This window comes from Choloepus didactylus, chromosome 6 (assembly GCF_015220235.1).
Source record: "Choloepus didactylus isolate mChoDid1 chromosome 6, mChoDid1.pri, whole genome shotgun sequence".
Lineage (NCBI taxonomy): Eukaryota > Metazoa > Chordata > Mammalia > Pilosa > Megalonychidae > Choloepus > Choloepus didactylus.
Window position 1 is genome coordinate 45,685,806 of NC_051312.1, and position 24,514 is coordinate 45,710,319.

Genomic DNA, 24,514 nt, shown 5'->3' on the forward strand with positions numbered 1-24,514 from the left:
ATAAACTGATGACAAAAACTAGGCAGTTAATCATTTAATATCATATGTTCTCTAATCACAGTTAAAGGATTTGTAAATGGAGCTTTGCACTTGAGTCTCTATCACAGATGCATTTCTTCTCTTTGCTAAACACTCACATACTCTTTATAAGCCCAAACTTCAAAAACCACCAAGCCATTTAGTTTTATTACATAATAGGATATTTCATCAATGTTAGGCATGCATCCTCACTGAACTGTTAGCTTTCCTCTAACAGCTCAAATGATTAGAAAATTAACAAATAACTTTGTTTTTAAATGAAGCACAATAAAATTATTTCAATTATCTGTCTTACTATTACACGCCTATTTATAATTTTTGTCAAGATACTTGATTTTAGAATCCATGGAAGAAGACATTTGGTCCAGAAGGCTCCAACAGGAATAAGTCAAGATTAACATACAGCTCAGATATAATTTGCTAAGTGAACTTCAGGAAAAAGAAATCCAGTTGCAAATTATACCTTAATTTTACTCTATAAGTGGTTCTAAAAAGATTACAAACCGAAAAAATCCTGTTTAAGGCACAGTAGAAATTCTCAATCACTACTGAAAAATGAAGCACAGTTAATTCCTTTAATACAGTAAATCATCATCTAAATATAGGGAAAAAAAATCAGTCTAAACTAGGAACCAGAGTTGCTTAAACTAGGGGAAAATCCAAATGCCTTGAGTTTCTCTAAAACTACAATATATAGTTTTAATAGCAATTAAGTCACAGCAGTATTGCCTTCCAACTTAACTATTTCACAAATAGATAGCTTAGTCTGTGGCTTATGAGAAAAATCTTAACTATGAATTTTCAGTCATTCTAATAGAAATATCTATATTTAAATGTCAATACTTAAAATATTACATCATTAATATTTGTCTTCTAATTCCAATCCCAGAAGAAAATAGAGATTTCCTAGAAATTTAAAGGAATCAAGCATCAACCAGACTGACAGGGTTGTTTGTTGCATTAAGAGGATTTTAAAAAATACTCAAGTTAGTCTCACGTACAAATGGAATAGCAAAAACTAAATCACAGGGCAGACTCAGAATACAATGGCCTTGGATATGCTTATTCTAGCACATATTTACATGTAGCTAACTTACATTTAAATACTTTTGTTGCGTTGTTGATATTGACAAATCTATTATTCCAATTACTTATACTAAAATGTTTGTTTCCAAAATAAAGGACTGACAAAAGTTAGAAATTCCAAGATTAGTGCATCTCTCCATTTCAAATAAAGTCCAAGAAATTCAAGATACATTCCGTATTCAATACTAAACGTGATGAGACAGAGAAGTATCAAAACTGTAAGTTTCTTTTATAACTCCCCCAAATTGTAAAAGAAACCAAAAAATAAGCAATTAAAATAATTAAGGCCTAAATATCACGCTTTCAACTTATTTCCCCAGCACAAATTTTAGCCAAATAATTACTATAGATGACTAACATTTTAAAACTTGTCTTCCTCCAAATTCAAGATATTATATGTTGTACTAAAGGCAGACAAGCAAGTTACCTTACCAAAGGAATGTTATATATTTATTTTTAAGGTAAAAGACAAGTTAACAGAATACTCAAAAGGTGTAACTACTCCATTTTTTGTGCTACTGATTTGTTCCTCCCTTCCAACCTCTAATTTCATTCTGCCGAAAGGCTTTCTCTACACACAACACACACACACACACACACACACACAAACACGCCCCTCTAAACAGAGTTGGTACAGTGTCTTGTACTGAAAGCATGAAACAAAAGGCCGACTTGAAGATACGTTTCACGGCGTGTACCAAAATGGCTAAATTATTGAATCCAAAAATATTGTGGGTGTGGCTCGATTTTTTGTAGCGGGCGGGGAGGGCGAGGGAGGCCAGCCGGGGTGGCTGCCTGGTCTCTGCCCTCCCCCTCCGCTTTCGCTTTGTGCTCACAATGCAGCTCCTGTAAAGCGCTTCCCTCGGCCCGCAGCCGCCGCCATGTTAGACGCTCTCTCCATGTGCGCCCAGAGACCTAGGGATCGCCTCAGTCTCATCCTGACCCCCCTACCCAAGAAATCTGAATCGCTGCAGTCGCCACCTCTCCCCACTTTAGAGTTCTCCCAAGGGACAAAAAGTCGTCGCCGAAAATCATCTCGGGATTGAACGGAGCGTGAGGCTCAGGGGGCACTTAGACAATTGAAACAAAGAGGGAAACGGAGGGGGAGCCTGTAAGGTTAGAGGAGGTAGCAAATCAAAGATTCACTCAAAATGGGCTCGACGGAAAAGCAATCCTAGTTTACACACTGCTCTCACGAGGACTAAGAGCGGGATACTGAATAGGCCTCCAGTACGGAAACGGAGTGGACAAACCCCACGACTGAAGGACACAGGCCGCCCCAGCCCCACGAGGCAATCGGTTGAGCCCTGAACCCCACACCCGGACCGCTTCATTCTCCCCGCCGGCCCTCGTCAAGGAAATCGGGCCTCAGGAACAGAGAGAAGGGCATCACAGTTAAGTCGTGACGATACGCCCCCAGCCTTACATATCCCACTCCCAGAGGCCAAAACGCCAGCCCCACCGCAGGATGAGAGTAATAAAGAGGCCTAGAGGGTACTGCCGGGTCCGGGTCAGGTGACAAGCACCTCCCCTAGGAGCCCGTTTTCTGGGCACGAAGCTCCAGTTTACGCTGGTGACAGGGCGTAGCGGGAAGAGAGGGAAAGAAGCAAGAGCCTAGCTAAGTGCCAGAAATGGAAGGTGAAGAGTATAGCAATCAGGGTGGTGCCCTGACTGTCAGGAGAGCCGAGGACCGGTCACATCACACCCTCCCTTCCCCGCCAACTCCCGGCACCTTTTTCTTCTCCAGGTTCCGAAGTTTCTTGTCGATCACCCCGAGAATCTGCTTCATGGCTTCAGTCTGGACAGCGCCGGTGCCGGTTGCGGGGTGCTGAGAAGCTGGCGCAGCTGCCCCGGCCCCTGCCTCACTCGCGGAGGAGCCCGACGGGGGTGGCGGTCCGGACGACTTGCTGCCGCTTCCGCTGTGGCTGGTGGCCGAGGGCATCTTGAGACCGTAAGGGGAGAAAAGAAAAAGCGGGAGGAAAGACAAGAGCGACGAGTCAGAAGACGGACGGGGCGAGACGCGGGACAAAACGCGCAGCGGGCGGGAGCCTGCGCGAGCGGGTGGGGGAGGGGGCCGGCGCGCGACGCGAGGGCAGGAAGAGTCGGCGGGAGCGCGCGCGACCCGCCAGCGGGGCGCCCGGCCGGGCCTCGCACCGCCCCCCGCCCAGCCCCGCCCCCGGCGCGAGCAACCAGCTCGGCCTACCGGCCTCAGGGCACCCAGGCTTGCGCCGGGGGCGGGGCGTCGCGGCGCTGGCCGCCAACCGCCACTGCAACGGTCTCCACCGGAGCTGGCCGGGGACTCGTCGCCTTGCGAGGAATGGAGGGGAGAGGTCGGAACGAATAGGCAGAGAAAGGGTGAAGAAGGACCCTGGAGATGACCGGGGATGGGGGGGCAAACTTGGGGAGCAAGCCCCTAGCGAAGCTCCAACCGATCTGGAGGATAAAGAATTCTCGGGCGCAGCGGCCCTGTTCCCCTTCAGCGCCTCGGTCCAGGGTGGCGCTCACCGTGCGCGCGAGGAGGCCGCTGGAGATCCCGAGTGGGAAGCTGCGGGGGCAAGGGTGACGGTACGTTCTGGGCTGTGTCGTGCGCTCCTTGGGCGCAGGCCGCTTCACCCTGTCCCCGCTGCACTGAGCCGCTGCTAGTGAGGCGGAGAGCCGGGAGCGGGAGGGACTTAGCCCGCCCTCTGAGGCGGAGGGGCGGGAGAAGCAGCGGGCGGGGGCCTTCGCAGCCGCTCGGGCTACCTAGCGCGAACGCCTGTCGGGAAGTGCCTGCCGGGTCCCTTTCCCGCCCGGCCCACGCCCTTGCTTTTGGGAGTAGGGGGAGGAAGGGGTAAAGGTCGCAGGGCGGGACGGCAGCGGGAAGCTGCAGGAACAACCCCTCGAGTTTTGGAGGAAATCGTAGCTAGGGTCCTTCAGGCGAGTTCGCTTGACGCTCAAACGGGGACAATAGGTGTCAAGCTGCTGGATTTGGAGCTGGCGACTGCCTTGTTAAGAGCCCTTGGGGCGGGGGTGGGAGGAGCAAAGATTTCTGCAATTAAGGGGTACTTGGGGTGAATGGTGCAATCTCAGCCTTTAGAATCCCTTCAGAACAAGCAAACTCCCACACCCCAAAAGAGCTTTGGAAAATAGACATAACTCACCGCTCCCCCACAAAACAATCATCCAGTAATCGTAGAAGTTGTCTGTAGAACGCTTTGGGAATGAGCATGATTGGTGACTTTGAAAGTCTTAAAACTACGGACTTGTGTTTAAAATAAGGTTAAGCTACCCTAGGATATTTTTCCAATAGACTTGGATATTACAGATAATTGGGCTTTTTTACCCTCTTTTGTTTTAGATTTACCTAAAATTTTTAAGAGAATGTTGAATGAAATACATGAAAAAAAATTTAATCATTTTTTATTCTTTTTTTCTCCTAAAAAATTAATTATTCCAGCTTTGTAATTAAGCTGGGGGTGTGGTGGGACTGGGAGTGGACAGCAGAAATGAGAAACCAAGTGCTGGGAGAAAATGTAGTGAAAGATCAGTGGAAAATTCAGCAAGCAACTTAGCGTCTAATGACAACAGTAAATGGCCAATTTATAATTTAAATTTCATGAAATAGTGATTTAAAACAGGGCTCGACCAAACCCCCCTGTTCCTTAGGGAATAAAATTAGTAAACTGACTGGCAACAGTGCATCCTTAGGGAGCCTGGAGAAACAACAACAGCCTCTGGCCTCAAGTTATTTCAGTAAGCCACAAAGTCTTATCTGTTCAAATATTTGAGCACCTTATTATGTACTAGGAATTTAGCACCAGGGATAGCAAACAAAGCAAAAATCCCTGTCTTTGGGAAGCTTACCTTCTAAATAGAAGGAAAATAAAACATGCTGTCAATGAAATAGAAGAGAAGAAAAAACAGGGAGGTCAGGAAAAGCCTCACCAAGTGACATTTGAGCCAAGACCTGAAGGAAGTGAGAAAGAAGGCAAGCAGTTATCTTGAAAGAAGAATTTTCAGATAGAGGGAACACCAGGTGCCAAGATCTGAGATCCAGGAGATCCAGGAGGCCAGGGAGGCTAGAGCAAACAGTAGGAGATGAGATCACAGACATAAAAGGGGGCGAGTCTTGTAGGACCTGTCACGCCATTGTGCTTTGGCTTTTGCTGAGTGAATTGGGAGTCATAGCAAGCATAGTTTTGAGTAGATGAGTGACACAACCTATGTTTTAGAGAAATTACTCTCGCTGCTGTATAAGGAATTTACTATAAGTGTGTATGTGGGTGGGGCAGGGTGGCAGGGAGCAAGAGCAGAAGCTGGGAGACCAGTTAAGAGACCACTGAAATAATCCAACCCAAAGAAGGATGTAACAGTGAAGGTGGTGACAAGTGTTCGGATTCTTTACACATTGTGATAGTAAAACCAACAGGATTTGCTAGCCAGCTGTATGTTGGTTGTGAGAGAAGTCCAAGTTGACCTAAAATTACTCACATTTTAAGCACCTGCACTGTACTTAGCACTATGTTAGGCCTAGAGGATGGGAAGAAGGTTTATAATCCTTTAGCTCCTTGCAACTCAGTCTACTCGGCACAATGATTACCTGAACCACCTGGGTGTCATTAGAAATGCAGACTCTCAGGCCCCACCTTAGACCTACTGAGTTAATCTGTGTCCACAGGATCTTCTGGTGATTTGTACATAACATTAAAGTTTGAAATAGTCTAGTGAGCCAATCTCCCCAGACCTATAGAATCAGAAACTCCGAGGTGAATCCAGCAATCTGTGTTTTAACAAGCCTTCCCAGTGATTCCAATGCACAGTCAAGTTCAGTAACCACTGACTTTGGAGACCTCTGATGATTCAGTTTGAGTTGAATAGGGCTTGTGATAAAATATGCCAAGAAAAAGCAGAAGAGGCCTTTCCTGGCACAATGTCCAAGCATAAAGACTCATGGTCAGCTAAATTAAGCTTTTCCTCAAGGAAAAAGAAAAGGAGATTGTTGAGAGGGAGTAGAATAGATGAGTCAACACAAATGTCAAAAATTTTCATTTGGGGGGTCCTTGTCACAGCCCATAGTATAATCAGATAAGCTAGGTTATTCGTAAAACAGGAGCCGGCAAACTACAGTCCCTGGGCAAAGGGGCCCTTCATCTGCCGTGTGTGTGTGTGTGTGTGTGTGTGTGTGTGTGTGTGTGTGTGTGTGTGTGTGTATATTTTTTTAATTGAGATTGTTCAGATACCATACAACTATCCAAAGATCCAAAGTGTACAATCAATTGCCCGTGGCACCACCATACAGCTGTGCATCCATCAACACAATTTTTTTTTTCAATTTTTAGAACATTTACACTACTCCAGAAAAGAAATAAAGACAAAAAAAAGGAAACTCAGATCCTCCCATACCCCTAACCATGCCCCCCCCCTCCATTATTGATTCATAGTTTTGGTATAGTACATTTGCTACTGTTGATGAAAGAATGTTAAAATACTAACTATAGTATATAGTTTGCAATAGGTATATATTTTTTCACTATATGCCTCTCTATTATTAACTTCTAGTTATAGTGTCATACATTTGTTCTATTTCATGAGAGAGACCTTCATCTGCTTTTATAAGTAAAATTTTACTGGGACACAGCCACATCCATTCACTTACATATCTTCTATGGCTCTTTCATGCTATACCAGAACAGGGTTTAATAGTAGTGACAGAGATGGTATGGTCTGCAAAACCTATTATCTGTATCCTTAATTATCTGATCCTTATAGAAGAAGTTTACCAATCCCTGGCTTAACAAAGAAGGTACGGATGTGTCATGGTACACATCCATGGCAGTAGATTCAGGCCGATGGAGAAGCCATCTCTCAAATGTTGCTGATCACTATGCTATAAGGAAAGAGAACTCAGGAGTATCTCAAGTTGTCAATTAAATTTCCAGACAGGTAAACATGAGTCACTTCTGGTCACTCATTGGTCAGAGCCTGTCACATGACCCCATACTACCATAGGGGCTCAAAAGATGCTATCCCATCAGACACCCAGTAGGAAGCAGGGTGAACCAGAGCTATTTGGTAAACATAACTGTCATGCTCTCACTTCCTATGATACCTCATTCTAAACCCATTTTCTTGATATTCTGACATTCTTGCAGTTCATCTGTTCTGGCCAACAAGCCCGGAAAAACCAATGAATTCAAAGAAAAGAAGGGTCCTCAGGCTGAATACTGCCCAGCACAATGTCGTGGTCTCAGCAAACCAAGTTTCTCTATTTCCTACCTGACAAAAAGGGAATAAGGCTAGTGTTTCTTTGAATTTTTAATACTTTACTATGGTGCCCCCCCTTTTTTTTCCTAATCCAAAATCATGCATGTACCTTGGGGTTATTGTATCGGAAGAAATTGTAAAATTAAAGGGTTTTCAAAAAAACCAGAGGTACAGCAGAATAGGACCATAAATGAAAACACTCTCTAAAAACCTTGGCATTAAAGTGATACACAATACTAATATATTTTAATATCCCAAATCTCTCAAGCTGATACTTGTTTAATTCAGTAGAGCACAACATTCTGAAGTCTCTAGAGTTAAGGGAAGTGAATATTTGCACTACTTATCCTGATCATTTTGGCGAAATAGTTCAGTTGCTTTAACTTGAATCACCCAAAAAGCTACTGCCAAGTTTATTTGTAACAAAAGAGGGGAACTTTCATCTTAATTACGTTAACCTCATCTCTGCTTAAGGTTGACAGAAACCTGGTGTAGGTGTGAACTACGCTGCTCCCACAGCTAAGGCTCTGAAAGTCTCTTGTTTTTCAGTCATTTTATCACAAGTCAGCAGTAGCATTTCTATCATAAATTTTCCAGTACTGACTCTGTGATACTTTAATCTTTGTAATAATTATTTGTCTATGTGTCCATGAGCCACCACTAGACTATGAGCTTTTCAAGGGAAGAAAGCAGTTGTTCATTTGATTTTTCATCTCTGTATCCTCAGAAGCAGTAGCATTCCTGGCACAAATGTTTTGTCAATAAATATTGCCTGCTGTATTAACATATCAGTGGTGTCAATACAATTGGTCTGTACTACTTCTTTGCTCTCATGTTGTGTTCATCAGCTGAAGTAACATTCTTTGCCACTTACATTTTATTATGCCTTTCTTAATTGTAATATTAGACTTAGAAATACAGTTCATATTTTGTAGACATACAATATGTTCAGAGTAGTTGCTTCATATTTCACAAAATACTTTTGTCTCTTATTGAAACTCAAAAGCTATGTACTACATTCAACCTAGAATGGAAAATACTTTGACTACAGACACTAAAATTGTCAGTATAATTACTTAAGTGAATGATATATTCTCTTAGCTTCGTGTTTCTGTTTCAGTGGTTCTCAACCAGGGCCAATTCTGCACACATACCCCTCCCCACAAAGAGACATTTGACAATGTCTGGAGACATGTTTGATTTTTTTTTTTAAAGGGATTTTCTTTTCAATGTAGAATCATATACCAAGTCAAACCATCAGATACGAATAATCTGGAGACATTTTTATTTTTCACAATTGTGGGGCGAGTGCTACTGACATCCAGTGGGTAGCAACCAAGAATGTTCCTAAACACCTGACAATACCAAGAACAGCATAGAATTATCCAAGCCCAAATATCATTAGTGCTAAGGCTGAAAAAACTTGTTTCATTTCATGAGACCAAAAGCATATTCACTTGTTCCAGCACTTTACAAGTAGAAATATTGAGATGACACTGGCAAAAATTTGTCTTTATAAATAAAGTGTGAAACAAACAAGAAAAAAAAATAAAAAATATATATATGTATAAAAAAGAAAGTGACAAAAAACTGAACTATAAACAGTCATTTTGCATCTTGGCAACTGATGCATAGTCATGGTCTTTTTCAGGTAATATATACTAGATATACCATTTCTCACCTAATACACACCACCCACTATGAACAATAATCTGGGAAAAATATTCAAGGTGACAGCTGCTCTACAAATTTTAAAAGGGATAAAAATGTATCTTTGGAGTAATGAAAATGTTCAAAAATTGATTTTGGTGATGAATGCACAACTATATGATGGTACTGTGAACAATTGATTATACACTGTGGATGATTGTAGGGTATATGAATATATCTTAATAAAACTGAATTAAAAATAAAAAATTTTTAAAAAGTATGTATGTTAATTAGTTACTAGAAGAATTTTATAAATATACAGGTAATTAGCTTATTCAGGCTTGTTTCTATAATTGGTCAAGATATGCATTATATCCTGAATAACTTTCAAGAATAACTTTTGCACCTTCCCCAAACATTAATGGTTTACCCTTCAGGTGTTGATAACTTCTTTCTTATCTTGAAGTTCTAAGAACTTGATTTAAATGTTGCCTGAGTACTAAATTGCTAAATTAAAGACATGAAAAATGTTATTGAAAGATGTAGGTCCTATATACATATATATTTTTATAGAGATTTCTAATGGATGTAGAATTTTCAGGGAGGCCGTGGAGGGACCCAGGGCCAGGGCCCCTCCACCCCCTCCATAGTGAAAGTAAGTTATCGAACGGATGTTAAAGGTCATCAGACCTCCGGTGGAGGGGGGGTGGTATGCAAATGGTATTAAAACTCCCCTCCTCTGATCACTATTGATAACAAATCTCCACACCCCAGTGTCACAAGACCCTTCCTAAACTCTGTTCTCACACCCTATGGAATGTCTTTGTCATAACCCTTATAAACCACCCCCTGGCACCCCACACTCTGTGGAGTGCTAACTTCCATCTTTCCCGGCCGCCACTCTGGACCATCTCCTGTCCTGACTAAACTCATGTTTAACTCCGAGCCTGGCATGTTCTTCAGTCTTGGGGCTGGCTGAACTGGGTTGGAAAAGGGGCAGAAGTATATAAACTCCATCGCTACCACCAATTCTCGTCCTTTATTGAGTGTTTCTCAAAGTGGGGTGTGCTGGCTTGGATGTATTATGTCCCCCAAAAGGCCATGTTCTTTAATGCAATCTTGTGGGGGCAGATGTATTAGTGTTTATTAGGTTGGAACCTTTTGATTGTTTCCTTGGAGATGTGATTAGGTAGGGTGTGACCTGATGAGGGGATTGTTTCCATGGAGGTGTGGCCCCACCCATTCAGCTTGGGTCTTGATTTAATTACTGGAGCCCTATAAAAGCTCAGAAACAGGAGGACTTCAGAGAAGCTACAGCCTAGAGACGTTTTGAAGATGGCCATTGCAAGCTGACGCTGACATTTTGGAGAACACCATTTTGAAACACAACCTGGGAGCAAGCAGATGCCAGCCACATGCCTTCCCAGCTAACAGAGGTTTTCCAGATGCCATTGGCCTTCCTTCGCTCAAGGTACCCTATTGTTGATGCCTTACCTTGGACACTTTATGGCCTTAGACTGTAAATTTGTAACTAAATAAACCCCCTTTATAAAAGCCAGTCCATTTCTGGTGTTTTGCAAAATGGCAGCATTAGCCAACCAGAACATGGGGTAAGACCACCAACTTCAAAATGACCAGAGGTACTTGTTAAAAATGCAGATTCCAGGATCCTACCCCAAGCATTAGATCTGCATCCCTGAATCTGAGACTTAGGAATATGCATTTTAAAAAATCAAACTTGGCTTTTACACATGCAAACTTGTGAATCTCTGCTCCATAAAAGTGTAGTGTACATGCTACTTATTTTCACAAAAAATAATTATCTTCTCAGGAAGTGCTGCAAGGATCTCTTAAATAGGGCACATTGACAATCTCCAGTTAGAAGAGGACAGCAAGCTCTAGTTGCTTATCCAGGAAAGACGAAAGGATTCCAAGATGGGAGAGAAAATATTAAGAGAAATATGCTGAGGAAAGAATCCAAGCATTCTTGGATGGATGAATATAAGGTTAGGATAAGGGAAATTTAAAGGATGACTCAGGAAATTTGTAGGGCCTACTAATGTATATTATACTTGAAAAGCTGATGGCTAAAAAAAAAAAAAGGAGGACCAATTAGAGCACTGGTGTTAAAACTTGAGCATGCATCAAGAATGGCCCGTAGGGCATGTTAAGGTGCTGATTGCTGGGCTCCACCCCCAGTGTTTCCGGCTGAGTGGATCTTGGACTGGGCTGATGATCTGCATTTCTAACAAGTTCTCTAGTGATGTGATGCTGCTGGTCTGGAGACCACATTTTGAGAACGACAGGATTACAGGAATTTATTTTTTTTAAGAATACTTTATTTGAAACTATTGGAGGGAGGAAAAAAACTGAGGGGAAGAAATTTTTTAAGTAATCAAAAGTGACAGCAGTATACTATAATATGTTTTATGCTGCTACTTTTTTTTATGAAATCATTCAATATGTGACCTTTTTAAGTGGCTTTTTTAAAATTAAATTCAGTTTCATTGAGAAATATTCACATGCCATACAGTCATCCATAGTGTACAATCAGCTGTTCACAGTACCATCATATAGTTGTGCATTCATCACCCCAATCTATTTTTGAACATTTTCCTTACACCAGAAAGAATCAGAATAAGAATAAAAAATAAAAGTAAAAAAGAACACCCAAATCATCCCCCCCCACCCCACCCTATTTTTCATTTAGTTTTTGTCCCCATTTTTCTACTCATTTTTCACTACTCGTTTTTTCACTACTCATTTTTCACTACTACAGTAGTGTCCCCATTTTTCTACTCATCCATCCATCCACTGCTACGGTAGTGTCCCCATTTTTCTACTCATCCATCCATACACTGGATAAAGGGAGTGTGATCCACAAGGTTTTCACAGTCACACTGTGAAGCTACAGTAGTCCCTTGTAAGCTACATTGTTATACATTGTTATACAATCGTCTTCAAGAGTCAAGGCTACTGGATTGGAGTTTGATAGTTTCAGGTATTCTAGCTATTCCAACACATTAAAACCTAAGAAGCATTGTTTATATAGTGCATAAGAATGCCCACCAGAGTGACCTCTCAACTCTATTTGAAATCTCTCAGCCAGTGAAACTTTATTTCGTTTCATTTAGCATCCCCCTTTTGGTCAAGAAGATGTTCTCAATCCCACGATGCTGGGTCCAGATTCATCCCTGGGAGTCATATCCGGTGTTGCCAGGGAGATTTACTCCCCTGGGAGTCAGGTCCCACCTAGGGGGGAGGGCAGTTAGTTCACCTGCTGAGGTGACTTAGCTAGAGAGAAAGGACCACATCTGAGCAACAAAGAGGCACTCGGGTATGCTGCTACTTTTGTATTTTTGTATTTTGTTTTTGTGTGTGTGTGTGTGTGTGTGTGTGTGTGTGTGTGTGTGTGTGTGTGTGTGTGTATTTTGTATTTTCCTCTTAGAGAGGCCAGCAGAATAAAAAACAGAAGAGAATACTGGACAGGCTAGCCATGTTCCACTCATATTCCACTGTGATGGAAGGAACCATCAGTCTTTTCTCTAGGTCTTCCTTACCTAAATCAAAATGCCTCTGGCAGCCCTGTAATACAGCAAAATCATATTCCTTGGTGTTCCTTGGAGCTGGAACTGACGACGTTTCTCCTCAAGGATGCTGTGCTAACATCCACCTAAAGAAGAAAGAGCTAGTTCCTTAGGACTGTCCATGTGAGAAAAGTTATGATGAAAGGTGATAATGTTATGTGACAAGACAGAGATTTGTATAACCCGTTCACACACACACACAAAAATGCAAATTATAATTAATTTTTTTAACCTGTGTTCTTAATTCCAAGAGTAATGCATTTGTTGCCAATAATTCAGTTAGAAAGTAATTTAAAAAAAAAGTGAAACTTTTCAGTGTGTTTTAAAATAACTTTATCAAGATATAGTTTGCATACCATAAAATTCACAGTGTACAATTCAGTGGTTTTTAGTATATTCACAGAGTTGTGCAACAACCATGAACTGCTATTTAATTTTAGAACTTTTTTTTTCACCCAAAAGTAACCCTCTGCCCATTAGAGTCACTCCTGATTCCTCCTTATTTCCAGCCCCTGGCAACCATTCTATCTCTATGAATTTGCCTATTCTGAACATTTTATATGGATGAATTATATATGCAGTTTTTTGTACCTAGTTTCTTTCACTTACCATAATGTTTCCAAAGATCATCCATGTTGCAGCATGTATCAGTACTACTTATGGCTAAATAATATTCCATTGTATGGACTATCAGTTGATGGACATTTGAGTTCTTTCCACTTAGCTATTATGGATAGTGTTATTATGAATATTCATGTATAAGCTTTTGTGTGGACATATATTTTCCATTCTCTTGGATATATACTTAGGAGTGATATTGCTGGATAATTTGGTAACTCTATGTTTAACCTTTTGAGGGACTGCCAAACTGTTATCCAAGGTGACCACACCATTTTACAATCCTACCAGCGATGTGTGAAGTTTCCAATTTCTCCACATCCTTGCCAACATTTGATGTTGTCCATCTTTTTTATTATAGCCATCCTAGTAGGTGTATTTCAATGAGAAGTAATATCTCCTTGTAGTTTGATTTGCACCACTGGGTATCTTGAAACAAGGATTAGCTTATTCCCTCCTTGGGGCAGTTTAGATGTGGTTTTCCCAGAAAGCAGGGGAAATATGATCATATTTCAAAATCTCTTTTAACTTTATGATTAGGATTGTCACAGCCCTGGTGTGTACCTTGCCAGTCAGTGCTATGAAAAGTACCTATATGGCAAGTCCTTGGGAAAGTACCAGAAGAAGACTGGCTGTGTGCGGACACTCAAACATGTTTGATGATTAGGATTCACCTTAAACTTAGGTGGCAGAGGTGATTGCTTACCTAAAAGTTTGATTGAGAAGCACTGGGAAGACCTCCCAGCCCCTTCTTACTTCTCCAGCAGTCTGTGCATTCAACAAACACTTACTTAGTACCTGGATATGTGCCAGGCACTGTACATGCTGATACTCAATGTTGAGTAAGATATAGTCCTATGCTCTTAAGGAAATCAGCATTTAGATGGCTGGACAGACACACAAAGAAACAAAATTCAGTGTAATATACCCCCGTGTGGTACGATTGTGCAGTGATAAAGTGGCTAAAATTTAGAAACTGAAACAAACAAGTAATGGCAAAAATGAGTAGCAGCTAGAACACTCATACACTACTGATGGAATATAAATTGGCCCAGACACTTTAGAAAACTATTTTGAAAGTATCTGTTAAAGATGAAATTCTACCTTTAGGTATATACTCAATAGAAATGCATATATACAGTCACTAAAAGATATGTACAAGAATGTTCGTAGAAGCATTGTTCTTAGTAGCCAAAACTGGAAACAGCTCAAATGTCTGTCATTAATAGAGAGGGTAAATAAATGGTGTATTCATGAAATGGAATACAATGCATGAGTGAAAATGAGCAAACCACTGCTTATATCATCAACACATTTGATGCTAATACACATAATGTTGAATCGAAGATGGGCACAAAAGAGTATGATACATTAAAAAAATGGGCAAACCAGTCTATGGTCAAAGAAATCAGAATACTAGTTGCCTTTGGGTTTAGGTAATGACTGGGAGGGAACACAAGAGAGGCTTTTGAGATCCTACTAATATTTTGTCTTGAGCTAAATGTTAGTTACACAGGTGTGTTCACTTTGTAAAAGTCATTGAACTATATGTTTATAGTTTGCACAAGTCTGTAGATGTACTATACTTCAATAAAAATTTCTACCTAAAATATTTCCATTTTTATGGGCAAAAATATGGACAAAATCAAAAGCTTTTACAACAAGCAGAGGTGGCTTTTCAATACGAATGGTTAGCTCTTTAGGGGAATGGAATCAGAAAAGGCTCTCTGGAAATGTTGCCTGAGCTGGATTTTGAAACATAATATGTACAAGCTTGCAAGGGGGAATAGAGGAAAAAGGAAAGGCATTGCAGGCATGCAGACTGAACAGCATGCTCAAAATCACATGGAGGGAGGCAGGGCAAGATGGCGGAGTGGTGAGGTGTACGTTTTAGTTACTCCTCCAAGGAAGTAGGTAGAAAGCCAGGAACTACATGGCCTGGACACCGCAGAGCAATTTGACTTTGGGCATACTTCATACAACACTCATGAACACATGGAACTGCTGAGATCAGCGAAATCTGTAAGTTTTTGCAGCCAGGGGACCCGTGCCCCTCCCTGCCAGGCTCAGTCCTGTGGGAGGAGGGGCCATCAGTGCTGGGAACGAGGAGGGAGAACTGTAGTTGCAGCTCTTATCAGAAACTCATTCTACTGATCCAAACTCCATAGACAGACTGACAGCAGACACCGGAGAATCTGGGAGGAACCAACCCAGCAGAGTGGAGATAGGGATAGCAAAAACAGCAAGAAAACCCCGAAAATAAAAGTGGAGGCTTTTTGGAGTTCTAGTGAATGTAGAAAGGAGAAGGGCAGAGCTCAGGCAGAGTCAGGCTCATATGTAAATCCAGAAGAAAAACCAGTTTCTCTGGCCCCTGGACCTTTCCTTAATGGCCCTAATTGCTTTGTCTCTTAGCATTTCAATAACCCGTTAGATCTGCAAGGAGGGCCTTTTTTTTAAAATCTTTTTTCTCTTTTTCTAAAACAATTACTCTAAGAAGCCCAATACAGAAAGACTCAAAGACTTGCAAGTTGGGCAGGTCAAGATAAGCAGAACTAAGAGAGCTCTGAGACAAAAGGCAATAAGTCCAGTGGCTGAGAAAATTCACTAAACACCACAACTTCCCAAGAAAAGGGGGGGGCGTCCTCTCACAGCCATCATCCTGGTGGACAGGGAACACTCCTGCCCATCGCCGGCCCCATAGCCCAGAGCTGCTCAAGACAACCCAGTGTGATGGAAGTGCTTCCAATAACACACGCACACACCACAAAATTGGGCGTGGACATTAGCCTTCCCTGCACCCTCAGCTGGTTGTCCGAGAGTTGGGAAGGCAGAGCAGTGTGAATTAACATGCCCCTTTCAGCCATCCTTTCAGCAGACTGGGAGCCTCCCTACACAGCCCTGCAGCCCAGAACCGCCCTGAAGGGACGGCACTCACCTGTGACATAGCACAGTCATCCCTCAACAGAGGACCTGGGGGTGATGACCTGGAAGAGGGACCCACTCACAAGTCTCAGGGGCCATACGCCAATACCAAGGACTTGTATGTCAGCGGCAGAGACAAACTGGCAGGACTGAACTGAAGGATTAGACTATTGAAGCAGCTTTAAATCTCCAGGAAAACCAGGAGATTTGATTGTTAGAGACACCCCCTCTCCCTGACCACCCAGACACATGCCCCATATACAGGGCGGGCAGCACCAACTACACACACAAGCTTGGTACACGAATTGGACCCCACAAGACTCACTCTCCCACTAACCACAAGGACAAAGTGGGGGAGAACTGGCCTGAGGGGAATAGGTAGCTCATGGACGCCACCTGCTGGTTAGTTAGAGAAAGTGTACTCCACAAAGCTGTAGATCTGACAAATTAGAGAAAAGGATTTCAATCAGTCTACAAATCCTAAAAGAACCCTATCACGTTAAGCAAATGCCAAGAGGCCAAAAACAACAGAAAATTTTAAAGCATAGGAAAAAAACAGACGATATAGATAGCCCAAGCCCAACCACCCAAATCAAAAGACCACAAGAGACACAGCACCTAGAGCAGCTACTCAAAGAACTAAAGATGAACAATGAGACCATAGTACGGGAGATAAAGGAAATCAAGAAGACCCTAGAAGAGCATAAAGAAGACATTGCAAGACTAAATAAAAAAATGGATGATCTTATGGAAATTAAATAAACTGTTGACCAAATTAAAAAGATTCTGGACACTCATAGTACAAGACTAGAGGAAGTTGAACAACGAATCAGTGACCTGGTAGATGACAGAATGGAAAATGAAAGCATAAAAGAAAGAATGGGGAAAAAAATTGAAAAACTCGAAATGGACCTCAGGGATATGATAGATAATATGAAACGTCCGAATATAAGACTCATTGGTGTCCCAGAAGGGGAAGAAAAGGGTAAAGGTCTAGGAAGAGTATTCAAAGAAATTGTTGGGGAAAACTTCCCAAATCTTCTAAACAACATAAATACACAAATCATAAATGCTCAGCGAACTCCAAATAGAATAAATCCAAATAAACCCACTCCGAGACATATACTGATCACACTATCAAACACAGAAGAGAAGGAGCAAGTTCTGAAAGCAGCATGAGAAAAGCAATTCACCACATACAAAGGAAACAGCATAAGACTAAGTAGTGACTACTCAGTAGCCACCATGGAGGCTAGAAGGCAGTGGCATGACGTATTTAAAATTCTGAGTGAGAAAAATTTCCAACCAAGAATACTTTATCCAGCAAAGCTCTCCTTCAAATTTGAGGGAGAACTTAAATTCTTCACAGACAAACAAATGCTGAGAGAATTTGCTAACAAGAGACCTGCCCTACTGGACATACTAAAGGGAGCCCTACAGACAGAGAAACAAAAGAAAGGAGAGAGAGATATGGAGGAAGGTTCAGTACTAAAGCGATTCACTATGGGTACATTAAAGGATATTAATAGAGAGAGGGAAAAAATATATATGGCAAACATACACCAAAGGAGAAGATGGCTGATTCAAGAAATGCCTTCACGGTTATAAGGTTGAATGTAAATGGATTAATCTCCCCAATTAAAAGATATAGATTTACAGAATGGATCAAAAAAAAATGAACCATCAATATGTTGCATACAATAGACTCATCTTAGACACAGGGACACAAAGAAATTGAAAGTGAAAAGATGGAAAAAAATATTTCATGCAAGCTACAGCCAGAAGAAAGCAGGTATAGCAATATTAATTTCAGATAAAATAGTCTTTAAATGCAAGGATGTTATGAGAGACAAAGAAGGCCACTACATACTAATAAAAGGGGCAATTCAACAAGAAGAAATAACAATCATAAATGTTTATGCACCCAATCAAGGTGCCACAAAATACATGAGAGAAACACTGGCAAAACTAAAGGAAGCAATTGATGTTTCCACAATAATTGTAGGAGACTTCAACACATCACTCTCTCCTATAGACAGATCAACCAGACAGAAGACCAATACGGAAATGGAAAACCTAAACAATCTGATAAATGAATTGGATTTAATGGACATATATACAACATTACATCCCAAATCACCAGGATACACATTCTTCTCTAGTGCTCATGGAACTTTCTCCAGAATAGATCATATGCTGGGACATAAAACAAGCCTCGGTAAATTTAAAAAAAATTGAAATTATTCAAAGCACGTTCTCTGTTGACAGTGGAATACAATTAGAAGTCAATAACCATCAGAGACTTAGAAAATTCACAAATACCTGGAGGTTAAACAACACGCTTCTAAACAATCAGTGGGTTAAAGAAGATATAGCAGAGAAATTGCTAAATATATAGAGATGAATGAAAATGAGAACACAACATACTAAAACCTATGGGATGCAGCAAAAGTGGTACTGAGGGGGCAACTTATAGCACTAAATGCATATATTAAAAAGGAAGAAAGAGACAAAATCAGAGAACTAATGGATCAACTGAAGAAGCTAGAAAATGAACAGCAAACCAATCCTAAACCAAGTAGAAGAAAAGAAATAACAAGGATTAAGGCAGAAATAAATGACATAGAGAACAAAAAAACAAGAGAGAGGATAAACAACACCAAAAGTTGATTCTTTGAGAAGATCAACAAGATTGACAAGCCCCTGGCTAGACTGACAAAATCAAAAAGAGAGAAGACCCATATAAACAAAATAATGAATGAAAAAGATGACATTACTGCAGATTCCAAAGAAATTAAAAAAATTATAAGAGGGCGCTATGAACAACTGTATGCCAACAAACTGGATAATGTAGAGGAAATGGACAATTTCCTGGAAACATATGAACAACCTAGACTGACCAGAGAAGAAATAGAAGACCTCAACCAACCAATCACAAGCAAAGAGATCTGATCAGTCATCAAAAAGCTTCCCACAAATAAATGCCCAGGGCCAGATGGCTTCACAGGGGAATTCTACCAAACTTTCCAAAAAGAACTGACACCAATCTTACTCAAACTCTTTCAAAACATTGAAGAAAATGGAACACTACCTAACTCATTTTATGAAGCTAACATCAATCTAATACCAAAACCAGGCAAAGATGCTACAAAAAAGGAAAACTACTGGCCAATCTCCCTAACGAAGATAGATGCAAAAATTCTCAACAAAATACTTGCAAATCGAGTCCAAAGACACATTAAAAAAATCATACACCATGACCAAGTTGGGTTCATTCCAGGCATGTAAGGATGGTTCAGCATAAGAAAATCAATCAATGTATTACAACACATTAACAAATCAAAAGGGAAAAATCAAATGATCATCTCAAGAGATGCAGAAAAAACATTCGACAAAATCCAACATCCCTTTTTGATAAAAACACTTCAAAAGGTAGGAATTGAAGGAAACTTCCTCAATATGATAAAGAGCATGTATGAAAAACCCACAGCCAGCATAGTACTCAATGGTGAGAGACTGAAAGCCTTCCCTCTAAGATCAGGAACAAGACGAGGATGCCCGCTATCACCACTGTTATTCAACATTGTGCTGGAAGTGCAGCCAGGGCAGTACAGCAAGACAAAGAAATAAAAGGCATCCAAATTGGAAAGGAAGAACTAAAACTGTCATTGTTTGCAGATGGTATGATCTTATATCTGGAAAACCCTGAGAAATCGATGATACAGCTACTAGAGCTAATAAAGAAATTTAGCAAAGTAGCGGGATACAAGATTAATACCCATAAGTCAGTAATGTTTCTATTTGCTAGAAATGAACAAACTGAAGAGACACTCAAGAAAAAGATACCATTTTCAATAGCAACTAAAAAATCAAGTACCTAGGAATAAACTTAACCAAAGATGTAAAAGACCTATACAAAGAAAACTACATAACTCTACTAAAAGAAATAGAAGGGGACCTTAAAAGATGGAAATATATTCCATGTTTATGGATAGGAAGGCTAAATGTCATTAAGATGTCAATTCTACCCAAACTCTTCTACAGATTCAATGCAATCCCAACCAAAATTCCAACAACCTACTTTGCAGACTTGAAAAAGCTAGTAATCAAATTTATTTGGAAAGGGAAGATGCCTCGAATTGCTAAGGACACTCTAAAAAAGAAAAATGAAGTGGGAGGACTTACACTCCCTGACTTTGAAGCTTATTATAAAGCCATAGTTGTCAAAACAGCATGGTACTGGCACAAAGATAGACATATAGATCAATGGAATTGAATTGAGAATTCGGAGATAGACCCCCAGATCTATGGCCGACTGATCTTTGATAAGGCCCCCAAGGTCACTGAACTGGGTCATAATGGTCTTTTCAAGAAATGGGGCTGGGAGAGTTGGATATCCATATCCAAAAGAATGAAAGAGGACCCCTACCTCACACCCTACACAAAAATTAACTCAAAATGGACCAAAAATCTCAATATAAAAGAAAGTACCATAAAACTCCTAGAAGATAATGTAGGAAAACATCTTAAAGACCTTGTATTAGGTGGCCACTTCCTAGACTTTACACCCAAAGCACAAGCAACAAAAGAAAAAATAGATAAATGGGAACTCCTCAAACTTAGAAGTTTCTGTACTTCAAAGGAATTTCTCAAGAAGGTAAAGAGGCAGCCAACTCAATGGGAAAAAATTTTTGGAAACCATGTATCTGACAAAAGACTGATATCTTGCATATATAAAGAAATCCTGCAACTCAATGACAATAGTACAGACAACCCAGTTATAAAATGGGCAAAAAATATGAAAAGACAGTTCTCTGAAGAGGAAATACAAATGGCCAAGAAACACAAGAAAAAATGTTCAGCTTCAATAGCTATTAGAGAGATGCAAATTAAGACCACAATGGGATACCATCTCACACTGATTAGAATGGCTGCCATTAAACAAACAGGAAACTACAAATGCTGGAGGGTATGTGGAGAAATTGGAACTCTTATTCATTGTTGGTGGGACTGTATAATGGTCCAGCCACTCTGGAAGTCAGTCTGGCAGTTCCTTAGAAAACTAGATATAGAGTTACCGTTTGATCCAGCGATTGCACTTCTCGGTATATACCCGGAAGATCGGAAAGCAGTGACACAAACAGATATCTGCATGCTAATGTTCATAGTAGCATTATTCACAATTGCCAAGAGATGGAAACAACCCAAATGTCCTTCAGCAGATGAGTGGATAAATAAAATGTGGTATATACACACGATGGAATACTACGCAGCAGTAAGAACGATGTTGTGAAACATATGACAACATGGATGAACCTTGAAGACATAATGCTGAGCAAAATAAGCCAGGCACAAAAAGAGAAATATTATATGCTACCACTAATGTGGACTTTGAAAAATGTAAAACAAATGGTTTATAATGTAGAATGTAGGGGAACTAGCGGTAGAGAGCAATTAAGGAAGGGGGAACAATAATCCAATAAGAACAGATAAGCTACTGTGGGTAAATTTAATGTTCTGGGAATGCCCAGGAATGACTATGGTCTGTTAATTTCTGATGGGTATAGTAGGAACAAGTTCACAGCAATGTTGCTATATTAGGTTACTTTCTTGGGGTAGAGTAGGAACATGTTGAAAGTAAAGTAGTTATCTTAGGTTCGTTGTCTTTTTCTTACTCCCTTGTTATGGTCTGTTTGAAATGTTCTTTTATTGTATGTTTTTTTTTTAATTTTTAAAATTTTTTATACAGTTGATTTGAAAAAAAAAGAGTTAATTAAAAAAAAAAAAAGGAAAAAAATATGCAGAGCCCCCTTGAGGAGCTGGTGGAGAGTGCAGAGGTGTTGGCCTGCTGCATGTCGATGGTTGCTAATGTGCTCACAGACATAGGGGACTGGTGGTTAGATGGGTTGAGCCCTCTACCACAGGACTTGCCCTTGGGAAGACTGTGGCTGCAAAGGAGAGGCTAGGCCTCCCTATAATTGTGCCTAAGGGCCTCCTCCCGAATGCCTCTTTGTTGCTCAGATGTGGCCCTCTCTCTAGCTAAGCTAACCTGGCAGGTGAAATCACTGCCCTCCCCACTACGTGGGATCAGACACCCAGGGGAGTGAATCTCCCTGGCAACGTGGAATATGACTCCCGGGGGAGGAATGTAGACCTGGCATCGTGGGACGGAGAACATCTTCTTGACCAAAAGGGGGTTGTGAAAGGAAATGAAATAAGCTTGAGTGGCAGAGAGATTCCAGAAGGAGCCGAGAGGTCACTCTGGTGGGCACTCTTACGCACAATTTAGACAGCCCTTTTTAGGTTCTAAAGAATTGGGGTAGCTGGTGGTGGATACCTGAAACTATCAAACTACAACCCAGAACCCATGAATCTTGAAGATAATTGTATAAAAATGTAGCTTATGAGGGGTGACAATGGGATTGGGAAAGCCATAAGGACCACACTCCCCTTTGTCTAGTTTATGGATGGATGAGTAGAAAAATGGGGGAAGGAAACAAGCAAATAAAGGCACCCAGTGTTCTTTTTTACTTTAATTGCTCTTTTTCACTTTGATTATTATTCTTGTTATTTTTGTGTGTGTGGTAATGAAGGTGTCAGGTATTGATTTTGGTGATGAATGCAAAACTATATAATGCTACTGTGAACAATAGAATGTACAATTCGTTTTGTATGACTGCATGGTGTGTGAATATATCTCAATAAAATGAATTAAAAAAATCACACGGAGGCATAAAATAGAATAGTGTGTTTTAGGAATCAGAATCAGAAGCAGTTCTATTTTATTGGAGTATTAATTGGGTAGTGATTTCAGGGAGGGAGGTGTAGATAATAAGACTGGTCAGGCAAGCAGAGACCAGGTCATGAAAACTCCCTTGGTCCCATCTAGACAGCTTGAACTTAAACTGTAGGTCTTAGCCTTTTTTATGGATATGTATACTCCCAAAGTGCTGATTGAAATTATAGACCATCTCACGAGGAAAATGCACATACAAAATTCTGCATACAATTTGTATGGCCATCTAGTTTATGGATCAAATATTAACAATCCTATCCTTGCAGTAGACAATGAAATTTAAAGAGCTTTAAGCATAACAGAGGCATGGTCAGATTTATATTTTTAAAAGATCATTTGCTGCAATATGGACGTTGAATGGGAAGCTGAGGCAGGATGACCAGGAGGAACTGATTAAAATGGTAAAAAACCGAGAGCATGTCAGAGGTGGATTCTAAGGATATTCATAGGTAGAATCAGTAAAGACTGGTGGCTGATTAAATGTGAGGATTGAGGAGGAGAGTAGCCTCTGTGATTACTCCTGTGTTTCCAGCTTGGGAGCTTGAGTCAGTGGTCCTGCCATCTACCAAAGACAGGAGCTAGAGAATGTAAGGGACATTTCAGATAAAAATGAACTAAGGCAAAGGTACTTCTTGGAGAGGGGTATGCCACATCCTAACCCTGGGGTCTTCAAGTGCATCCTGATTGCTGACCCCTCCTGGCACCATTTTCATCTGGGCCTCATGTACAGCCGGAACAGATCAGTTTGCACGCACTAATTTACAAGGGGGTTAAGGCAAAGCCTTGAGACATAAAAGCAGAATCTGACACCTACCAGCACTCCTTATCCGTGTGTATGAACTAAACGAGCTGTGTAAGGAAGGGCGTTAACATTTGAGATCCAGGTCCACCGTGGCATTGAGCTGTCATAGCTGAAAGGAACACTTGAGAAGAAAGATTTTTCTTTTCTACTTCCAAAACTGAAAATTGGTGTTCTGCCTAGGTTAAAAACAAAATGAAACAAAACACAGTCTTGCACTGAGTAAGGATTACCCTGCTCGATTTGGTAGATATTTGTGCCTGGTCACTGCAGATCATACAGCAATGTGTAAGGACCACACAAAAAGAGAGGATCAGGTAGAGACTAGTGTTCTAACAGTCACAGCAGTCAGAAGAATATAAGCAGATTTTCCATTTTCATTTTTTAAGGCAATCTGTACCTTTGGAATCTTGGGGCTATCACACAAGTAAGAGCAGTTGCAGCCTCCAAGTCATCTGATTTGAACATTGAGTGGAATGTGACCTCATTCATCCCAAGGGAGTGAAATAGGATATATTGGTTTAACCAGATTTGCATTTCTAAAAGATCACTCTGAATGCTTTATAGAAAATAGACCAGAGGGAGGCAAATATGGAGGCAGGAATACAAGAGGCCACTATAGTCAGTGAGGCTAGAGGTGATGGCGGCTTGAATTAGGAACTGGCAGTGGATACGGAGGTAATTCAATGGATTCAATATATATTGGATGTATTTTAGAGGTAAGATAAACAGAAGATGGTAATTGATTATGCAGGAGTGATCAGGGACAGAAAG

General features: G+C 40.8%; 1 protein-coding gene and 1 pseudogene across 1 annotated transcript in view; one reads left to right on the plus strand and one right to left on the minus strand.

The window, feature by feature from the left end:
• The window catches only part of CAPRIN1 (cell cycle associated protein 1), a 32,048-nt gene extending 28,276 nt beyond the window's left edge, over positions 1 to 3,772 (minus strand). The window contains exons 1-2 of the mRNA XM_037838922.1: positions 3,631 to 3,772; positions 2,858 to 3,067 (exon numbers count right to left, since the gene is read on the minus strand). Coding sequence (XP_037694850.1) covers positions 2,858 to 3,067 — 210 coding nt within the window. The 5' untranslated portion in view covers positions 3,631 to 3,772. The remainder of the gene's footprint in view (positions 1 to 2,857; positions 3,068 to 3,630) is intronic.
• The window catches only part of LOC119536216, a 43,746-nt pseudogene continuing 22,443 nt past the window's right edge, over positions 3,212 to 24,514 (plus strand).